The sequence below is a fragment of the Petaurus breviceps genome, unplaced genomic scaffold (assembly GCF_028583685.1).
Source record: "Petaurus breviceps papuanus isolate PSGF00001 unplaced genomic scaffold, PetGlider_PUasm1.0 90667, whole genome shotgun sequence".
In the NCBI taxonomy this organism is placed as follows: Eukaryota; Metazoa; Chordata; class Mammalia; order Diprotodontia; family Petauridae; genus Petaurus; species Petaurus breviceps.
In genome coordinates, this window is record NW_027187302.1 from 8,000,155 (window position 1) to 8,022,799 (window position 22,645).

The 22,645-nt window shown below is 37.2% G+C and overlaps 1 protein-coding gene across 1 annotated transcript in view; it reads right to left on the minus strand.

Annotated features, from left to right (window-relative positions):
* MDN1 (midasin AAA ATPase 1) overlaps positions 1–22,645 on the minus strand; it is a 183,099-nt gene that overhangs the window by 103,544 nt on the left and 56,910 nt on the right. The window contains exons 18-31 of the mRNA XM_069065132.1: positions 19,639–19,783; positions 18,846–18,942; positions 16,815–16,928; positions 15,362–15,509; positions 14,093–14,203; positions 11,434–11,585; positions 6,149–6,327; positions 5,227–5,435; positions 4,860–5,006; positions 3,500–3,641; positions 2,713–2,847; positions 2,488–2,626; positions 1,014–1,149; positions 477–607 (exon numbers count right to left, since the gene is read on the minus strand). Of these exons, the coding sequence (XP_068921233.1) occupies positions 477–607; positions 1,014–1,149; positions 2,488–2,626; positions 2,713–2,847; positions 3,500–3,641; positions 4,860–5,006; positions 5,227–5,435; positions 6,149–6,327; positions 11,434–11,585; positions 14,093–14,203; positions 15,362–15,509; positions 16,815–16,928; positions 18,846–18,942; positions 19,639–19,783 (1,985 nt within the window). The remainder of the gene's footprint in view (positions 1–476; positions 608–1,013; positions 1,150–2,487; positions 2,627–2,712; positions 2,848–3,499; positions 3,642–4,859; positions 5,007–5,226; positions 5,436–6,148; positions 6,328–11,433; positions 11,586–14,092; positions 14,204–15,361; positions 15,510–16,814; positions 16,929–18,845; positions 18,943–19,638; positions 19,784–22,645) is intronic.

The following is a 22,645-nucleotide window of genomic DNA, read 5'->3' on the forward strand; positions in this document are numbered from 1 at the left end:
TTTGACTGTGGGCTAATCACTTAGCTTCCCTTAGTCCGTATTCCTCCACCTGTAAAAATGAAATAAACCTCTGCACTGCCTATGTCATGGGGATGTTGCAATTATCAAATGAGAATTTTCATGCAAAATGCTTCATACAGTAAGAACACTACTATAAAAACAAACAACTCTGAAAGACTTAACTTTGAACACTACAGTAACTATCCACAATTACAATAGGTAAAGCAGGTGTTCTCAACTCCTTGAAAGAGAGGTGATAGACTCAGGGTGTATAATGAGACAAATTTTGGGGATATGAGCAATTTATCTCAAGGGTTTTATTTTTCTTTTTTTTCCTCCTAGGGTTGTATGCAGGAGGGATGAAAAAAAAACATTTGCTCATTAGAAAATAAAATTCTTAAAAATTATTTGCAAACTTTCAAGAGCTACATAAATGTCAGGTTGTTGTTAGTGTTGTTATTATTACTGACACATACCTGTTAAGTCTTTCCAAGACTGAATCATCAGCTAGTGAAATTTCATCTAAAAGAAAAAAGCCATCTTCCTTCATTGCCAAAACTAGGGGCCCATCATGCCACTCAAAGAGTCTGGAGTGGTCAATTTCCTCCTAGGAGATGAAAAAGAAGTAGAAAAATAAAAATCTATGACTTCATGAGAAAAAATACATAAACACATATACACACACTGACAAATATAAGCTCCTTGAGGGCAAAGACTATCCTTATTTTTCTTTGTAACACCAGAGCCTCAACAGAAGGTCTAGGTACATAAAAAATGCTTACTGAACGATAAAAATATATGCTTAATTTTAAGCAATGAGTTGCTAACTATATTACAAAGAAAGCAGAAAGATCTAGAACAAGAATTGGAAGCCCAGACTGCCCTTGAAGCCCCCTGCAAATGGCACAGAAATGGCATCCAAGGAACACAGTTCTTGGCCAAAATGGCACATTGAATCAGGGAACCCCATACTGAACAAAGATGCCTTAGATACATAATGCTATGAAACATACCTCCTTTGACCTCTGTCTGACTGGTCTGAGACCTCCCAGGAAATCAGACGTCTCCATGTGTAAGTGACAGTTGACTGAATACAATTTCTGATTTGCCAATGCTGCAAAAATTTGGCAGATAGTCGTTTTCCCACACCTATCACAATGAAATAGAAGATAAACAAACAGATAATGTATACCCACAATAGGGGCAGGAACAGGAAGCACACTGTGATTTCATGGGTACAGGGAACTAACTCCCAGACGAGGCCAATCTTCCACCAACTTCTTCAACTTATGGTCTTAGAGAGTTCTCTACACCAGGGGCAAACTCAAACAGAAATGAAGGCCACTGGGGCAGCAGGGAGGAACAGTGGATAGAGAACCAACCCTGGAGTCAGGGGAACCAACCTCAAATCTGGCCTCAGACACCTGACACTCACTAGCTGTGTGACTCTGGGCAAGTCACTGGGCAAGTCACCCGATTGCCTCGGCAAAAAAAGAAACAAAGGCCACTGAACCACACATGAGGATCCTGTGAGCCACATACGGACTTAGAAAACAGCACTATTTATGTTCTATATTTTTACTTATTTTGTTAATTATTTCCCAATTACATTTTAATATGGTTCAGGCCACATTTGGAAGGGTGAAACGTGCAGGCCGAGGTGTCTGACGTCTCTGCTCTCCAGCACTAAGGTCAAGTGGTCTGCCTAGGGTCACAGCAAGTATGCATCAGAGGTGACACCCGAACCTAGCTCTCTGTCTTACTGACTTCAAGACCAATCCATACTGCCTCTCCATGCCTCTAATCAACACCCACGAAAACAGTCACTAATTGGTCATTACTTGAAATAAGCACCAGGTAGAAACATCATTAAAGTCAGAGATGAGTTGCTCCCATCACAGCAACTCCATGCTATGGTGGCCATTTTTTCCCTTTCCTCACAACAGAAGCTTATTCATTAACTGAAGTATCTTTTTTCTACTTCTCTTACAGACCTCCAAAAAATGGGAGGAAAAACATCCACTACCCCAAAAACTTCAAGGAAAACATGGCCAAGTCTTTGGCTCTTCTCAACATATTCCTACCATGAGACATGATTAAAAAAAAATAAATTTAAAAGACACTTTTCAATTACATAATTAAAAGAAATCAATTTCTTAGTTATGTCAAAATTAAAGTTTTCTTTTTCATAAAAGAATGGGAGGGAGGGAGAATGGGGCGGCTAGGTGGTGCAATGAATAGAGCACCAGTCCTTGAGTCAGGAGGAACTGCGTTCAAATTCGACCTCAGAAGCTTGACACACTTACTAGCCGTGTGACTTTAGGCAAGTCACTTAACCCCAACGGCCCTCCAAAAAGCGAAAAACAAAAAAACCCAACCAAATTAATAAGTTCTGAATACCTAGAACAATGCAGAGGTGATCCAATAATATACTACTAGTATTTCAAGCCCTGCATTAGCTGTTTTCAAAGAATCATAGACTTTTACCCAGTATCTCCCACCAGTAGGACGGGTTCTCCAAACTCTAATGCTCTTCCCACCAGAACAGCCAACCTCCTCATATCTTCAGTCCACACAATGTGACTGAACTTGGACTTCAATGTGGATAACTGAACAGAAAATGTGCCTACAAAATAAAAATGAGATTAATTTGGGGCAGTTGTGTGTACTGACAACTCAAGGTATGTTCTCTAGCACTACCTCACAACTTACCCAGCAACTTTTGGACACTTTCTTCTGAGAAAAGGGATTGTGGACAACACTTCTTTTTGAAATGTTTGTCTAACATTTCCTGTATAACATCTACTTCCTCTTGCTTCCTAACACGACCAGCCAAAAGCATAAAACCTAGAAATAAAGCCAGAGGAAATCTTAGGGCAAGAAGAAGCAAATGCTTCAGTCTCCTAACTTTACACCTTCCAAACAAACTTCATGCAATCACAGTTAAAGAGATGGACTAGAGGCACCAAGTACAACCTCCTCATTTTACAAATGAGGAAGCACAATTTAATAATTGTGAGACCCTGTATGAGTCAGATCTTCAGTGGAATTCAAAAGCAGGTCCTTCCTGACTACCTATCAAAATGTAAAGTATGTTTATTTAATCCAAAACATAGCATCAATGTTAGTGTGTTGACATGCTAAATTTAATTAATACCCACAAGGATAAAGGACAGAGATCTGAAAGGATCTTTACAAAATAATGCAAAAGAAAAAAGCAGAACCCAAAGAACTGTGTAAAATAGCTACCATTATATAAGAGTAAAAGTGAATATGAATGAACAAAGAATAAATTCTCATGAGGACTTATGAGGGAATCACTGAAAAATTGTTATTATATATTGTAAATTTAAATTAATATGAGTATGCAGTTACTTAGCAAGGTCAGTTGAGTCTATGCATTACATTGTTTTATAAAAAAAGTTAATAATGAAAGTAAAAATAAAATGACTTTGTATTTACCCAACTTTGCAAACTTAAAAAGATAACAAAAGCATACCATCATTTGCTAAATGCTGAAGCCAGTCATACTCTTTCTCTGTCTGTTCAACCAATTTGTACCGTTCGGCCCAGCGGAAAAGATCCCGGAGAGTGATAAAGCCTTGCTTTCCAGCAAACAGGGAAGAACCTCTACGATAGGACTAGCAAAGTAACCAAATAAAGAAAAGTATTAAATACCAAATCCAAAGACCTACATACATATAATTTTTTTTTAAGCAATCGGGGTTAAGTAACTTGCTCAAGGTTACACAGCCAGTTATTTCTGGGTGTGGTGCTGAGTGTCTGAGCCCGGATTTGATCCAGGTCATCCCAACACTGGAGCCGGTGCTCTTACTCGCTGAGCCACCTGGCCACCCCTAAGCACTTGGGGTTAAGTAATCAAATAATACTGAGAAATATGGAATCACAATAATTATCAGAAAGTTTTCTGAAGCAATACTTTAATGGGAATGTTTTTAATAACATACAAAAGTACATATATAAACTCAAAACCTAGAAAGAGCAAAGATCGTTAAAGTACCTAGAGCACTTTAGAACACAGGCTTAAAGAAGCAAGTTATAAAGGAATGAATGACCTTCACTGTCTCCCTGGAAGTGCTTCTGATTTCAACACCACAACTCTGCAGTCTTACCCCAGAACCTCCATTAACCCCTTTGGCTTTTCCACTCTGGAATATCCCTCTGCTATGCCAGCCCCTTCAAGAGGTGATCCTCCTGGAGCTTCTTCCATTTGGGAGAAGGACCAACCCCCCTGAGCTATGCTTTTGACTTTCCAGGCTTCAACCTTCTATCCCCTCTTGTCACTCCTTTCTTCTTTCCCTTCTTTTTAAGCTCCCATTTATAAAACATAAATATGAAAATCGGGTCTACTTAGGACAATGACTATCCTTTTGATTATATCTGTATCACCAACCACTTAACACAATACCTGGCACATAGTAAGCATTAAACAAATGCTTTTTGTCTCATCTAACAAATTATTACTTTTATCCAATATGAAATACATTCTGATGTGAAACCTGGGCAAGTCTGAGAAAGACTTCCAAACAAACTCTTTAATATATTACAAATAACCATTTCCCTGTTCTCCATAGAGAGGTAGGAAATTATGAGGAATGAATGCTGCGGATTTTATTGGATCACAGATTTAAAGATGCATGGTACCTTAGAGGTCATCTAGCCCAACACCCTCATTTTTAAACATGAGAAAATTCAGGCCCAGAGAAATTAAATGATTTCCCCAAGGTTACAGAGGTAGTAAGTTTAAGGACTGAGATCTGAACCAAGGATCAATAGGAGGGAATTTGGGAGTTCACTGAGAGATGATTATGGTTTAAAAATAAAATTAAGTTCCATACCTGTAGATCCTGCATGACCTTAACCAACTTGTTGCAATAAGAAGGTGGCAAACTACAGCGTTTATGCAATATTGTTTCCAGCTCAGTGCTAGGCAACTCATCAAAATGCAACTCCACAAAACGATTTCGGAAGGCTCGGGAGAGCACCTAGAATATATGGACAGCAGCATAGAAAAAAAAAAAGGTTAATTTTTGCCCATCTAATCTTCTAAGCAACAGCCTACTCGTAACAAGGACAGAAAGAATAAGAGAAAAAAAACCCTTCTAGTCTTTAGAATTAAAAAAGAAACAATTCAATCTAGAAAAGAGAATACTCACAGAATGAAATCATTACCAAAAAAAACCATAAAGAACAAGCTTTACAAACCTTTCGGCCCCCATAGAGGCCAGGAGGGTTCTGGGTCGCAAAAAGCATGAAGCGAGGATGTGCTCTGACAACCTCTTGAGTCTCTGTTATAAGCAATTCCCTGTTGTCATCCAGAAGCCTGTTCAATGCCTCCAGCACATCTGTGGGAGCCAAATTCAATTCATCTAAAATGATCCAGTAGCCTTTTTTCATAGCATCAATAAGGACACCTTGAGAGAAAAAAGATGGAAGACAATCACTTTGTAAGACATTTCTCATAATTTTAACATAAAACCAACTACAAAAAAAGGTTACAGTAGACAATTACTAATTTGCTACACTTATTTCTAAAATTTAGTGTTTCTTGAGGATGGCTATAGTATAAAAAAAAAAGCATTCGACAAACAGGGAGATGTTTTCTAGTATGCCAAGATAACTTCTTGGCATGCTTCTTCTTTCGTTGGAGTAAACTATATATAAAAAATGCTTCATCCTCAACATTTCTTAACCTTGTCATCTTAATCCATTTAAATCATTCAATTGTATGAACTTTCTCCCCTTCCTCCCCCACTTGCTTCTGGGAATAAAAGACTCAAACACAATGCCTTTTGAAATTAAGTTATCCAGTAGCCATGATACAGTCTAGAGCCCTATACCACAGTAAGTTAATGGGGCACAATGGGATATAAGTGCCTTGAGGGCAAGACTGTTTTGGTTTCCAATTATGTCTCTAATGTCTAGCATACAGAGGGTGGTTAATAAATGCTTCTTGAATTAATTAGACAAAGGATAAGTCTCTAGGCCTTTTAGATAGATGCCCTTAAAATTCATGGAAGAGTACTGCAAAAGGAAGACTTCTGTAAATTTTTATATTCAGAAATTACCACCATCACCTTCACTCAGGCTTAGGAAGTTAAGGATGTCACTGAATCAAGTAACCTACCTTCTTTAAATACCAGCTTCCCTGAGGCATCTGATGTATAGCAACCAATATACTCCTGAATATCAGTATGTTCATGGTTATTAATCCGCACACAGTGATTCCCACTTGCTGCAGCCAGCCAGCGAATTAGGCTAGTCTTACCAACAGATGTCTCTCCCTGAATCAGCACTGGGTAGGTTCTTTAAAAGATGAATCATTGCAACAAGAAAAATAAAACAAGATTACTTAGAATAAATGAATGAATGAATGAGGGACAAAGTATATTTTTAATTATAAACTGTTTTCTGTGCCCAAACACATTTATGATTTGATTTCCTTTACACTAAAGAAGGTAATATACCTAGTCCAATGAAAGAATGTTCATATGGAAGAACTAAACATACTTTTATTTCTTAAATAAATTATCTCATGGTGGAGAATAAAACAGGATTTATTCTTTGAAAATAATGCATAGTAATTAGAGATACTGACAACAACCTACACTGCAACTTGGATCTGGAAAGATTCTTTAATTTTCTCTTGTTACAAAGTGTAAACCAAAGGGATAGAGGGTTCGTTCTGTCTTTTTATAATAACCAGATCCAAGCAAAAGTGCCTAGGACAATGGAGCTGAAAGAACTGATTGAAACAAGGTGGACTGAGTGTGTCATCAGGGGAACATTTGCTAATAATATTCCTTCACTCAGAACCCGCTGATAAAGATAGGGATGTGAATGCTGGTATTCCTTCCATACAGTGCGGTTTTAGGGCAAAAGGCTTAATCTAGACTGTTTTATTCCAGTGATAAGACTATTGGGAGAACTGGCTAAGCTTTACCTTTGTTGAAAATTCATCTCAACCTTAAAATAAAAAAGAGCATCCAAAACCTTATTCAAAAAAGAAAGAAAAAAGTCACCAAATCAGTTAGGGACAGGAATAGGGATATTGATAGGAAGTGATAGGGATAGGAGGAAAGGGGAAAGGGGAAAAAGAAAGAGCAAAGGAGGAAGAGGAAAATAGGAAGAAGAAATATGTAAACAAAAACAGTTCACTGAAATAGAATGGAAAACTTAGAAAAATAAAGCCTAGTTAGTACAAATAGGAGATTAGCAACAAACCAAGAATAAAATACTAAGCAATAAAAAAAAAATCAGAGAAATAGATGTAAAGGCAAAAAATAAGCTTATGGATACATTTCACACTACATACTACAATCAATTCCAACTAGATCAACAAGTAAAGGAAAAATAAGTAAAAGTTAAGGAAAAGTACAGTTCAAGCATGGAGAGAATTTTTAAACTGTGGAACAAAAAAAAATATTTGAAATAAAATAGGTAATGGGAAAAAATGAGTTTTACTACAAAAAGAAATACTCTGAAAATAAAGATATTAAGCAGAAAAAAACACTTTGCATTAAACATATCTGATAAAAATCTGACAGCTAAGAGTTTTGAAAGCAACAAATAAAAACTTTAAAATAATTAAGCAAAAAACAATACTTAATCTTCAATGCAAGAAAAATGGCTCAAGAACAAAATTTTTAAAGGAAATGTCAATCTAATAAAAATTGTTAAAATTCTTAACTAAATCTGAAAAATATTTTAAACTCATAAAATACCTTTCTTATTATGTCAAAATTGTCAAAAATATCTATGGATAGGCGGAGTAAAAGCAGGACCTCCGCACGGCTCCGGCTTCCACCTTCCCCAATCCATGTAAATGGGGACTCTGAACAAACTCTGGACACAGAGAAGCTAACTTCCCGCTGAGGACAGCCCAGCAGGCCGGTAGGAATAGGCCAGCACAGTCCTCTAGGAGCCAAGTCCAGCTCCACACCAAGGTTTTAGCCCCAGGGCGGGCCTGAATTTGGCTCCAGGAGGGAATGACATACACACTAAATAAGGAATCTCACCCTACAGGAGAGTAGGGGGAAGGGGCTGATGGAAGGGAAGGCAGGCTTGGGGGGAGGGAAGTTGGAAGCACTCACTTTTGAAAAGGGACAGGATCATAGTAGAGAATAGAACAAGTGGGTGGTGGGATAGGAGGGAGGGAAATATAGTCAGTCTTTTACAATATATCTTCTGTTAATGTTTTGCATTAACTACACATGTACAACCTATACTGAACTGCTTATCTTCCCAGTAAGGGTGGGTGACAAGGGAGGAAGGGAATGAATCTGGAATTCAAAGTTTTAAAATCAAATGTTTAAAAATACATATATATATATACACACACACTATTAATTATTACTATAATTAATACTATTTTACATGTAATTGGAAAATAATATATACAGGCACTGGGGCATAGAGATCCACCATGCCATACTGGAAAAGTTGAAGCGGGTATGGGAGAAGATATGGGAGAGGGCAGACTGGAGGAGGGGATATCCTGAGGGATTGCTATTTTGGGGTGGTGGGTAGGGGAAAAACAGGAAGAAAATTTGTAACTCAAAATCTGGCAGAAATTAATGATGTAAAATCATCAGAAGTTAATGAAGCATTTGAAAAATAAAATAAAAATACATTTTAAAAAATATCTATGGATAAAGTTTGATGGAAAAAGAGCTGCGGGGAAACCAGACCACACCAGATCATAGACTTAAAGCTGAAAAACTTTGAGGAGCATCTCCATCTCATTTTGGGAGTGGAAAAAATGAGGTCCAGAGAGGTTAGGGTAACTTGCCTTGGGTAACATGCAGGACCAGGATTTGAACCTAGGACTTTACTATTAAAAAGTCAGAATTTTTTCTATACTTCACTGTCTTATTCTACTTCAGAGGTGGGGAACCTGTGACCTTGAGGCCACATGTGACCCTCTAGGTTCTCAAGTGCAGCCCTCTGACTGAATCCAAACTTCACAAACAAATCTTAATAAAAGAATTTATCATCTTCCTCTTTCAGATGTCATGAGAATTGATTTCTTGCCACCACCAACATTAATTTGGTTTCAGCATGAATCTCCTCCGTATATACCTGGTCTAGTTTAGTGTCTCTTAAAGATTTTTCTTTAGTAGTTTCTATTACAAATTCCCTTAATAAAAGGATTTGTTCCATGAAGTTCGGATTCAGTCAAAGGGCTGCACTAAAAAAAAACCTAGAGGGCCACATGTGGCCTCAAGGCCACAAGTTCCCCATCCCATATAAAAAAATTGTTGATGGAACATAATGTTTGACCTAGCTCTTCCACTGCTATGGCTATAGCCTAAGAATGTTTAGTAAAAGGGAAAAAAGACCCATCTATGCAAAAATTTTGTAGAAAAAAAAACCTGACAACAACTTGCCCTGATGATTGGGAAACATAAGTTGCATGCAACAAATGTTAAGGATCCTGAATCCTCTCCCAGTATAGAAAAGTTACAGATGGGAATGGGGGGAAAAATCTACCAAAAAATACATGGAGGGATGTAAAGCAAAGACACCTTAGTAAAAGTAATATACATGATATTTCAAAAGTCTTAGTGAAGTTCTAAGCTTTAATCATTAAGAAGTACACTAAGAAGGGGCGGCCAGGTAGCACAACGAGTAAAAGCACCGGCTCCAGTGTCGGGATGACCTGGGGATCAAATCCCGGGCTCAGACACTTAGCACCCACCCAGAAACACCTGGCCGTGTAACCTTGAGCAAGTTACTTAACCCCAATTGCTTAGGGGTGGCCAGGTGGCTCAGCGAGTAAGAGCACTGGATCCAGTGTCGGGATGACCTGGGGATCAAATCTGGGCTCAGATACTTAGCACCACACCCAGAAATAACTGGCCATGTAAACTTGAGCAAGTTACTTAACCCTAATTGCTTTTAAAAAAAAAAGTACACTAAAAGATGTCTTCATTTTATAAAACCAACAAAGACAACCAAGCCTGACACAGACAGGGAAGAAACCAGAAGTAGACAACATAGGGCAAATAAACAGCATTTGACTAAAGTTCAATTTAATTTTCAGTTTAAATTTTAACACTAATTCAAATACTTCAAAAGAGCAGGCATTCATTAACATGGGGTGCCTCCTCTTCCCTGAGACACATCTTAGCTCTTCTATAGCTGAATAGGTGATTTTCTGAGTTGCTCTGGCCCCAGCCTCTATCACATAATAGAGTGAAAACAGCAGTGGCTTTGAATCAAAAGTTTCTGGAATCAGATCTCAAGTCTGAGCCTTCATACCTGTGTGACCCTGAACAAGTCACTTAATTGCCCAGATCCTCTCTTTCTTCATCTGTAAAACTAGATGACTTCTTGCAGTTCTAACACTATAACTCAATACTGAGTGATGAGCTTCTCCAAGCTTAGTTAGGCTTGGACCTCAGATAACTATGTTTTCTAGTCTTGTAGGCCCAATCAGAGACTTGTGTTCTTATGAGCAAAGTTTTCAAAAACTCAGAACTAACTCCATGTTTATCACAATGAGGCACTAGAAGATGACTCCAGCAGAAGTCACAATGGAAGCCTTTCTTCTCTATTCTTTTAGGAAAAATTTAAACAGCCTGAATTTTGGTATTTCACTTACATTTTTACTGAATACCATATGTATGAAAATGTTTATGATAGTTCTTTTTGTGGTAACAAAGAAATGGAAACTTAAGAGATGCCCCTCAACTGTGGAATGCCTGAATAAATTATGGCATATGAATGTGATGTAATACTATTGTGCTATAAAAAATGATGAAGAGGATGGTCTCAGAAAACCTGGAAAGACTTGTATGAACTGATGCACAGTGAAGTGAAAAGAATCAGAGGAACAATCTATACAGTTAACAATATTATAAAGATAATCACTTACTGTAAATAAACTGACTTAGGAACTCTGATCAACATAATGATCCACTAGACCTCCAAAGGACTCATGATGTAAAATGTTACCTGCCTCCAGAGAGAAAACTGATGGACTCAGAGTGCAAAATGAAGCATAATTTTTTTCTTCCCTTATTTTTCTTTTCTTTTTTTTTTTGGGGGGGGGGGGGGGGGGGGGGTCAGGGGGGGGAAGAAAAGTTGGACTAAAAGGAAAAAATTAACTCTATTTTTTTTTGTCGCTTTTTTTTTTTTTTTTTTTTTTTTTGGGGGGGGGGGGAGAGGAAGGATCAGGGCAGGAAGGAGAATTTAGCCAATAAGGAAATATGTTTTACGTGACTTCATATGTATAATGGATATTTCTTGCTTTCTCAGTGGGCTAGGGATGGGGAAGGAAAATATAACAGGAAGAGTACATAACCAAAAAAATTTTTAAGAAATTATCCTAAGTATATGAAATCTTGATTGTCAACAATATTCAATACTGAAGCAACATATAAGAAGGAAGAAAAAGAACCACCATACCCTGCAGAGACAACTCTGACAATATCTCTCAGGTTAAGTTTAACAGAAGGAGTGAGTATATATGCTTCATCTATCGTGGGCTCCTTATCTCCCACTGAAATCCAGTATCCTTCAATTTGAATAAGGCGACCTCCCTTGGGTTCTGGAATGGGCTGAAAGATATACATTACAAAAATAACACAATCAGAAACCCATTCTTACTTTCTTTCAAGTAAGAACAGATCCAAGAAAGGAAAAAAAGAAAAAAAAAGGAAATTTCTCTAGAAGGCCAGTTCCTTCTGGTATTTACAACAGTGAAATACACCAGCCAAATTTCTTCCAAGTAATAACTGATAAAACAGCTTACAGAGTGAAAGGATTCAAGCATTAAATCTTAAATGTTTGAGAATATACTTCACCTAAAATAGTTTCACAAGGATTATTATTTGATTAGATTTTTCTCTCTTTCATAACAAAAATCTCCCCAAATATGCAACTATTATAAACCAGTGTCTTGTAAAGGAGACTAATGCTATGTTGCAGAAAGGATTTTATATCATGATATGAATCTCCAAAATTCCCCTCTGAGAGGTATATAAGACAGTAGTTCTCTGAGGGACATTTAAGAAAATATACCCCAAGAAAAACATTCTAATACTGATACAGACAGGGGTGTTCTGGTAACTGTTTAATAAATGTATCTCTGAAGAATGAATATATATGCTTGACATATTTTTAAATTTCATCTGCATTATTAATATTTTCTACATCACTTTAAGTCTAGACAATTAACATTTGCCACCAGCTGTTCTGCTTGGTTTCATCTCCATCATCTTCATCATGTTGCCCCCACCTTTCCATCCCAAGATAAACTCATCATTTAGAGATTCCTTAAGCTTTGGTACTCATATCCCATGAGTGCCCTCCATTGTCTCTATACCTATTTGGAGAATAGGAGGGTTGAGCCAAAAACTCTTTCTAGAGCCTCTTTTTATAGAGGTCTCAAAACCCTAACCATTGCTTCATGTGCCATTTGAGGTAACTTTCGGTTTCAACTCCAGATTCCTCTTCATTGTGCCCCTAAATGCCTATTAGAATGTAAGCTCCCTGAGGACAGCAACTGTCTTTTCTTTCTTTTTTTAAATTTATATCCCCAGCATTTAGAATAGGGTCTGGTATGCAGTAGGGGTGTGGACAGGCAGGTAGATGGCACAATGGATAGAGTACCAGGCCTTAAGTTAGGAAGCCTCATCTTCATGAGTTCAGATCTGTCTTCATACATTTACTAGCTGTGTAACCCTGGGCAGGTCATTTAACCCTATGTGCTTAAGTTCCTCATCTATAAAATAAACCAGAAAAGGAAATGGCAAACCACTCCAGTACCACTGCCAAGAAAATCCCAAACTGGGTAATGAAGAGTCAAACACTACTGAAATGACTGAACAACAACTGGCACATAGTGGTGCTTGATAAATGTTTACTGTAGTGTTATCATCAAAACAATAAATCAGCCTTAATTTGTAGTTTGCCAATGAAAAAATTTAATAATCAGCTTAGATTCCAAATGGCTCCAGCACACTGCTGGAAAAATATTAGATTTCAGGTGATTCTCATCAGGGCATAGTGAGAACAAAGGTTACAGAGACTTGAAAGGCCCTCTCTGAAAGCATTAGTTCTCAGACACTCAAGATTCGAGGCCTAGGGACTGCTGGCTACAGTCTGCTCTGCAACTTTATAGAGTTTGGGAGAGGTACCCAATGTTAACTGTCCCAAGGCACCCAGCCAGCAGGTGCCAGGAATGAGCACAGCTCTTCTGAAGTCAAAGGCCAGCTCACTATCCATTGCACCAGAGGAGTGACAGAAGATGAAGAACAGCCTTTTAATTAACCATCAAAAACCACAAAAAATATTGTAAGTAAATTACAGAAAATGTTTTTTTAATGAGATTTTCATCAATAATTGAAAAAATAAACCTATTAGTCCTTCCTTTCAAACTTAGAAAGACTCCAAATGCTAGTAACTGGAATATTCATTATCAGTAATTCAATTTAGTGGATTTGTACTAAGAACCTACTACATGCAGAGAGTCAGCCACATGGATCAGTGAAGATTCGATTTCACTCAGGAAGACCTGCATTCAAGTGCCTCCACACTCTGGCTATTCGGTAAATCACTTAATCTCTCAGTTTGCCAGGTAACTTTCTAAGACTATAAATTGTGAGTAAATGCCAATCTGCACTGCTGGCAGGAGCTGCCTCATTGAAAGGAGTTCTCTGTAATAATGATCTCATTCCTGGGTCCTTCCCTTCCTCCCTCCAAAAATGTAAAAATCATTGTAGTAGACTGAGGATGTGGAGGTAAGTGTGGAAAGATACCAAGATTTAGAAAACAAAACATTATTTCTATCCTTAAAGTGCATATGTATTACAAGGCTAGCAGTCTTTTTGTAATACCCAAGTTTTATTCAGCATCTCTCAATTCTACACTTACTGTAAAATCTTACAAATGGCACAATGCTTGGCATATAGTAGATATATCAATGAGTGAAAGCCAAATGGTTGACAGGAATCAAGATTTTAACGTGGCTTTTCATTTGTCCAACTCATACACACTATGCTGACTTGAAACTTTGATATGAAAATATCTCTAATATTAGTCTAAACAGCCAAAATGAACATACCTGTTTAAGGAGACTTTTGACGTTGCTGGATATAACATGTTGACAAATGAGTTTCTGAACTAAAGGGTGTGATGTCCTGTCAAGTTGTGTAAGGAAACCCAAGCAAAAGCCCTTAAAAAAAGAAGAAAAAAACATCTATTTTGACTTTGAAATACTATTACAAAACACTAATTACTACTCTGCAGTTACAAGTCATTTACCTTTAGGTAATGGGCAATGAAAACTCATAGCAGACTCATTTGCTACAAAGTCTGGCATTACTAAAAAAGGTTATGGGCACACTAGATATTGCTAGCCTGAAGAACTATGTCTGTTCCCAAAGGCAGCCTGCTACTACCTTCAAGTAGAACAATTTGCTTGTATAATTTGAGTTAACTTACTGTTGCCAATTATGCTTTGTTGTTCGTTACATTTTATACTTCCTTAATCTCCTACATTTATATATCTTCACTATTTTATCTAACTTAGATAATCCCTCATGGGATTTGTTATCCCAAAGGCTATAAAACTGAGCACCCCTTTTCTCAAATGAGGGAAGAACATGACAGTAACACGTGTTAACATGCCTGCAGTCCATTTCTTCCCTTGTACACACAAAAAACAAAGAAATACCTTGACTAAGCAAGAAAATAAGAGTCAGACTGAATCAACAACTAATCACATAAAATTCTGTCTCTTTATTCAAGTTGCAAAGCCCATACTATTTCTACATAAACATTTAAAATGTAGTAAGGTAGTAGGAAATAGCGAAGAAGAAATTTACAGTTGTTTTCTCAAATCATGGGCATTCTGTGAAACTTCGACTAAATGGAAAAGTACAGGTAAATGACTATATATATGTATATATGTGTATATATGCATATGTGTGTATACATACACACATACAATCTTCTCTCTAGAAACACCCTTACTCCCAAATGAAGGCACAGAAAGAATCAGAACACGCAATGATTAATGCTATCTACATAGAAGATAACTAACAAAATCAAATAATGTGTACAGAAGGAGACCTAAAGGGACTCAAGGCAAATAAGATACCATTTTCATAAAGTTGATACGCACATCATTTTTTTAAAAACTATAATTAGTTTAGAGTTCACGCTTTTACATATGGATTTCATGTTCTTTTTAGGTGAATAACTTGTGTGGCATTATTTAGTGTATAATTTTAAAAAATACAAACACTGTTCCTACTTAACTCCCTAAATGATTTTCACAACTACTTGTCTTCCACAGAGACAGGCAGTAGTTTGTAAAAGCCCATCTCACCTCATAGAGGGAGCGCTGGATGTTGTGACATGGATTGGAAGCAGCAAATCTCAGTGCTCTGCAGAGGGTACGAAGGCTGTAATGAGGTCTGTGCCCTGTCCCATCCACCAATTTGTTCATAGACTCCTTTCGCACAGCTATGTAGAAGCTACAAAGAAGGGTGAAATAAGTGGTTACTATTATGCAAGCCCTTCAGTTTCTAAACAAAAAGCTATTCCACTGATATAGATTTTTCTTCCACTTAAATGAAATTTCCACCTAAGGCATGTACCACCACATCTGCTGACCATTAAATAGTACTATCAAAACAGGAAAACATTTTTTAAAATACCACAACTGTTGTTCTTAGTATTCTAGTACTATTACTATTATTGCTACTGCTACTGCTACCACCACCACAACTACCCTTGAATTTTTATCTGGTCTTTTAGAGATAAGAGGCAAGGAAAGGTAAAAGACTTCATGTCCCAACACTAGTGAGTAACAGTCAAGGACAGGACCCAGAGTTCATAACTGCAAGTATTATACATATACCACTACACACATTCAATTCAGCAAACATGTATTAAGTTGTTACTATGCACAAGGTGTAAGAGGCCTCACATAGTACAGAGACAAAGAATTAGCTTTGGAGTCAGAAAAGATATGAATTCAGGCCCCACCTCTGAAATATCCTGGCTGTGTGATCCTAGGCAAGGCACTCAACATCTCAGTGCCTTAGTCAAATCTCTCAAACTATCAATTGTGGAGAAGGTGCCAAATTTGCATTGGGAGAGGTAATTTCCTCACTGGGAATTCCCTATTCCCTACACTAATGAAATCATAGGTCTGATAAAAAAAATTATTAAGTACTAAATGCTGGACACAAAAATGAAACAAACTTCCTGACCTCCACAAGCAAATATTCAACAGGGGAGAAAAGATCATGTAAACAGTTCAATTCTATGAGGAATGCTAACAGGGGAAGGAGAGCACAAGGGGGGTGGGGGGAGAGAAGGACGGGGGTGTTTCAGGGAAAGCTTATGTACACATGTATACACATACCCACAAACCCAAAGTTTGGGAGGAAAAAAAGATCTGATTAAAACAATGACAGCACAATTATGTGGTACTCGAAAAATATCCTCAAGTCAATTCTTAATGTGCTTACTATGATAAACCATGCCTCTACAACCATGCCCTACTAATCAAACTGTAAACCAAAAGGCTGGAAACTTATTTGGATAGATCTGGACTCAAACCACAATTATAACTAATAATTGTTTATGCATACCCATGAACATGTGTGTGCGCACGTGCATGCACATGTGCATACTGGCTTACAAAAATCCCTAGTACTTTACAAAAGGTTAAAATATTCAAAATTAAAAACTAGCTCTCTCTGCAATAATCTTTTGAGATCAAGATGTAATTTTCTTTTAGAAAAAGTGTTTCTAGTCACACTAGAACCTACTTGATAATTCCTTGAACTACGTTTTTGTTTACATTCAATCCTTTCAGATAATCCAGAATAAGAATTTGTAAATCTTCTTTATTCTCCAATTCTTCCACATAAAGTTCAGTCAACCTAAAAAACAAATTAAAGATTATTTATTTAGAATAAAGCATGTTAAATTTCCTCAGATAAGACCTTTCTATTTGCTACTAAAAGAGAAGAAATCAACAACTTTTCAAAGAAAAAAACATTTTTTTTATCTTACAAAGCATACTATACTAAGTTTGAATAGAGGCTATACTTTCTTCCAAAATGTAACTTGGCTAAAGCTGCAGCATCACTTATCATTGCAGTTATTTTTCAGATTGCACATATTTTTCCCTTTCATCAGATACCTCTGATTCTATTCATGAAAATTATATGAAATCTATCTGAAACCCATGTAGTACTAATACTACTTTAAAAAAAATGATTTTTTAATTAAAATGTTTTATTTTTTTCAGTCCATGGAAATCTACTTTCTCTTAACTCCCACTTATTCTTATAAATCTAAATTATTTTATTTTAGAGACTTTCATCAGAGAAACTTATTGAAAAGATTTTCCCCCCATTTACTTGCTTTTCTTCTCATTTTAGCTGCATCAGTTTTTTTGGGGGGAAAAAAAATTTATGTTATACACATAAAACTGTCCACTTTGACTTTAATGTTCCTAACTATCCTGTTTTGTCATGAACTCTTCCCTTATCCATAGATTTGAAAGGTAATTTCTTCCCTGCTGCACAAATTTACGATTTTACCCTTCATTTCTAAGTCATGTACCCATTTGGAGTTTATCTTGGCACAAGATGTGAGTTGTCAGTCTAGATTTAGCTTCTGCCAGAATGTTTTCCAGTTTTCCTAACAGTTTTTACAGAACAGTGAGTTTTTAAACACAATGGTGGAAATCCTTGGGTTATCAAATACTAGGTTACTATGTTTGACTCTGTATGTTGTGCATCTAAGCTGTTTCACTGATGCATCTATTTCTAAAGGAATACCAAATTATTTTGACAATTACTACTGTGCAGTCTTATTTGGGATCTGGTACTACTAGGTCTTTAGTGAAAAAGATGTTAATAATTGCACTAATTAAGTGGAAGTAATATTGTCATCCAAAATAATAAAATGTTTTGAAATTTATGTCTAAATCATGCCTTGCAAGAAAAAAATAGTTTGCACATTATTAATATTCTACTGGGAAACCCATTATTGACTTAAAAGGTCTCTTGTAGATAGAATCAACATCCTAAATTTATAGAGCATGACCTTGATCAAAACCAAATAGAACTACTATCCACTCTATATCCTAGGCCCTACTTGGATGAGCCAATTGTTATGACAGAAAATATTAGATAACTCATACAAAGGAAGGAAAAAATCTATTTATTATTCCATTTCCCTAATCATAAAGACCTCCAAAAGCTAACAGCAGCAGGACACAGATGGGCAAGACAAAAACATGCATGTATGCATCTGCTTGAATCAAAAGAAATTTAACTGTGTTTTAAAATTTGAAAATTTTGAAATTTATTTTGGAATTTGAAAGTGGGAAGAAACATGATCATTGAATCAAACAGAATAGCACGTGGTTTTAAAAAACAAATATGTGTATGCACACGCACATGTTGGTTTATAAAAATCCCAAGTACTTTACAGAAGGTTAAAATATTCAGCTATCTCTATAGTAACCTTCTGTGGTGGTATGTATACAGAAATGAGTTATTCCTAGAAACAAAGCTATGTAAAAGCAATAAACCCAGTGACCACTGCCAGACAACATAGGTAATTTTCTGCCTTTCACAATATCATAGATTTAGGACTAGAAGGGACCTTACAAGCAAAGTACAGCTCCCTCATTTTATAAATGAGGAAAACTGAGGCACAGAAAGGCTACATGACTAGTAAGTTTCTTAAAGTGAGATCTAAACCCTGCAAAACCCAGAGTCTGGCTTCTGAAAAAGTTTGTTTCTAAAAAGTATCCTTGGCAGCAGTCAGACAACATTCCCTACCTGTTTCTTATTCCCTGAGGCAGGTTTTTTTTCCCCACATCAGTAGCTGGATTCATGCAGGCAAACAGACGGAAGTCAGGGTGTCGTGAGAGTGGTTCTAAGACGGGAAAAGGAAGCATGTATCAGTTCTCATGACAACTTTAACCACCTTGGAGTGAATCGTGATGGCCACGATGTCAATGTCACTTGGTTCCAAGCATTTTCCAGTCCTACCTGAATGCTTCCTTACTCTCTGCCTGACCTAGCCACAGTGAGATTCTGGTTCCTCTCACCTACCACAAATGTCCATAGCCCTCATCTGGCACAGATTCAAATACTAACTTTGGCCCCTCCAACTCAGTGCCCACAATTAATTATTAAAATCATTGAATAAAGTATTATTATACCTAATAATATTATTCATTCTTTTAGTATTTAACTTTTCAGATGTTGACGTCTTAGCTCCTCGATAAGACACAAGCCCTTTTGTGAACAGGAATCCTATGTCAAGACTTTAACAGTTGTTCAACAAAGCATCACAGAAGCATAGAATGCAGAGCTAAAGGGGACCTTATAGACAATATAATCCAATTCCCTCATTGGAGGATGGGAAAATTTGAACGTCAGGGAAAATGTTCTTCAAGGTCGCTATTTATCATCGAGAGGGCATAGCAAAAAAGGCTACGTAACAGGCAGTCAATAAAAACTCATTCAATGAATAAAGCCTCATCTTGCACCTCTGACCGTAAGAATCATTCTCTTTGGTAACCAACAAGCCTGGCAGCATATAAAGGCACTAGCAATAACATGTTACCTGTGTCACCTCGATCCATCAAAACCAGTGAGCCAGAGCATCCTTCCAGTAAACCACTCAGGCATTCTAAGGTTTCTGGAGCTGCCAGGTTTATCTCATCCAGTAAAATCCATTCTCCTTTCTTTACCGCCTGTGCTAGAGTACCCTAAAATACAGAGATATAAAAAGGTTACAAGCCTATTGCAACTAATTAAGAAACACAGCAGCCAGCATCATTGCTCTCACTAACAAAACTAGAGATATGAAGGTCTACTATATTCTTCCTGGTTTCCATTGCCTACCAGATGACCCAAGTGCCTATATGCACCTAGATGGCACAGTGAGGATGGATGCTGGCCCTGAAGTGAGGAAAACCTGAGTTCAAATGTGACCTCAAATACTTAGCTTTATGACTCTGGGAAAGTCACTTAACCTGTTTACCTTAGTTTCCACAATTGTAAAATGGTGTTAGCATCTCCCTCCCAAAGCTGTTGTAAACAGCAAATGAGACAATATTTATAAAGACCTAGCAGGGTCTGACATATAGTAGGCAATATATAAATGTTAGTAATGATGATGATAATGACAGTCTAGTCTGCTTAAAAACTATTAATGAGGGAGAACCCTCTATCTATCAAAGCAAACAATCCTACTTTGGAAGAGTTCTAATTGTTAGTAAATTTTTCTTAACATCAAGCCTAAATTTGTTGCTTTACTGTTTCTACCCATTATTCCTAGTTCTGACCCCATGGGAACATAGACAGCAATTTTAATCCTTCTGTCAGATACATGGCCCCCTCCTCGCCAAACCTGGTCATGTTCAGGCTAAAGATCTTCAGTTCTTTCAACCAATACTCATATGGCATAAACTCAAGGCCCTTCATCATCCTTGCTGCTTTCCTCTGGAGGTGTCCTTCCTACAATGAGGCTATCAGAACAGAACTCTGTGTGCTCTAGTCTATCATTCTTGGAAGTTACAGCTCTCAACAAAGTTCAAGATTACATGAGTTTTTATGTCTGTCACTTCATACTGCTGACTCATTCAAACTGCAATCCACTAAAACACTCAGATCTCTTTCATATAACTGTTGTCTAACCATACAGTCCCTCACTTTGGACTTCTCAAGCTGATTTTTTAAACCCCTGACAGACTTTATACTTATCCCTACTGAATTTCTTATTAGTTTTGGTTAATGTGCTAACCTGTAAAAATCTTTCTGGATCCCCACCTAATACTGGCTTTAGCAGCTATCTTTTTCAGCTAAATACAGAGAACAAGCTCCTCTGATAATATAGAGAATAATTAAAAGTGTAGCATGGCTTAACTGGGAGTTGGGGTGGGGCGGAGCCGCAGGAGACAGAATAAAAACTGAGTCAGTCTATCAATATAGCAACATCAGTTAACAAGATAAGCCAAAAGGTCTACAGATTATATGAAATATCCTTCTGTCATTTAAAACATTTTGAAGAGGTATTAATTAGCCCATTAATTCAATCTCTGCTGCATTGCTTCCAAAAGCAATGAGAAATCAGTGAGTTAAGGGGGGGCTAGGTGGTGCAGTGAGTGAATAGAGCACTGGCCCTGGAATCAGGAGGACCTGAGTTCAAATCCGGCCTCAGACACTTGACACACTTACTAGCCATGTGACTTTGGGCAAGTCACTTAACTCCAACTGCCCTCCAAAAAGCAAAAAAAAAAAGAAATCAGTGAGTCAACAAGCATCTGTTAAACATTTACTATGTTCCTGACTTTGTGCTGAACATTTGGGATACAAAGAAGTCTCTAACCCCACAAAACCCAGGCCCTGCTCTCAATGAGCTCACAGTCTAATGATAGAGGCAACATACAAACAACTATGTACAAACAAGGTATCTACAAGATAAACTGAGGTCAGGCTCATTGGGAAAAAACAAAGATGAGAAGGGCTGGGAAAGAGAGGAGAGGTGGGGTGGAGCAAAGTGTTCTTTAATAAGGACTGGGGGGTCCAGCTTATGAAAGGCTTTGGATGTCAAACAGAAGATCTTCTATTTAATCCTCAAGGTGACAAGGAGCCACCTAAGTTTATTGAAAGGGGATAGGAGAGGGGTGGGGGGAGGGAGATGCAGGATATGGTCCGAATTGCACTTTAGGGATCCATTTGACAGCTCAGTGGAAGATGGGCCAGAGTGGGGAAAAACTTTAGAATTTAATCAAAGCCAGCACAGCTTCAAACTTAAATTTGTGATTTGTCTTTTAGCAGCAAGATGACAATTTTTTTAAAAAAAGTATTACATTATTAAATTGCTATTTGGTTTGTTTTCATGTTGAACTCACTGGAAAAATAAAAATTCTTCTTTTTAGTTGCTCTAAAAATTTAAAGAAATTTATTTCTTTGGTAAAAAAAAATAATAATAATCTCACTAGATGTTCTTGTTTATAGGTAGATTAGTCCACAAACAGGCCTTTCTTAGAGAAATGGATTAAGGGTAGAAATTAAATTTAAACCAAGACTCTCTCTAGTCTTACTTAGATCTGAAGCAACTGGGCGACTGACCCATCGGAGAATGGTCTCCTTTTCTGCCTCCCCAGAAAGTATGGGAATGTAACTCTCTCTTTAGAGAGAAAATACTGATAGAAAGTAACAAGAAAAAACGGAATAGGGACTAATGTTTTGGAATGTTAACCCAAAACTGTATTTGAACATATAATGATCTTTTCCTCATTCAATATTCCTATAAATGTTGGCTGGGGAAGAATCATGTCCAAGGGCATAGAGGGACTAGACCAATGTGGACAATTCTCTCCTCTCAAGGCTAGAAATGCTCAAATATTAGATTAATGTCAAAATAAATTAAATTATTTCTGGCAGACTTGTGCAGAGTACAGTATTTATATTTATAGTTCACCATTGTCTGTATTCATTTTCCCTCATTAAATCTGAGGCACTCGTGACTATTTTATAAAGTGATCTTTTCCATTAAGGAAATCTGATAAAGTTTAACACACACACACACACACACACACACACACACACACACACACACACAC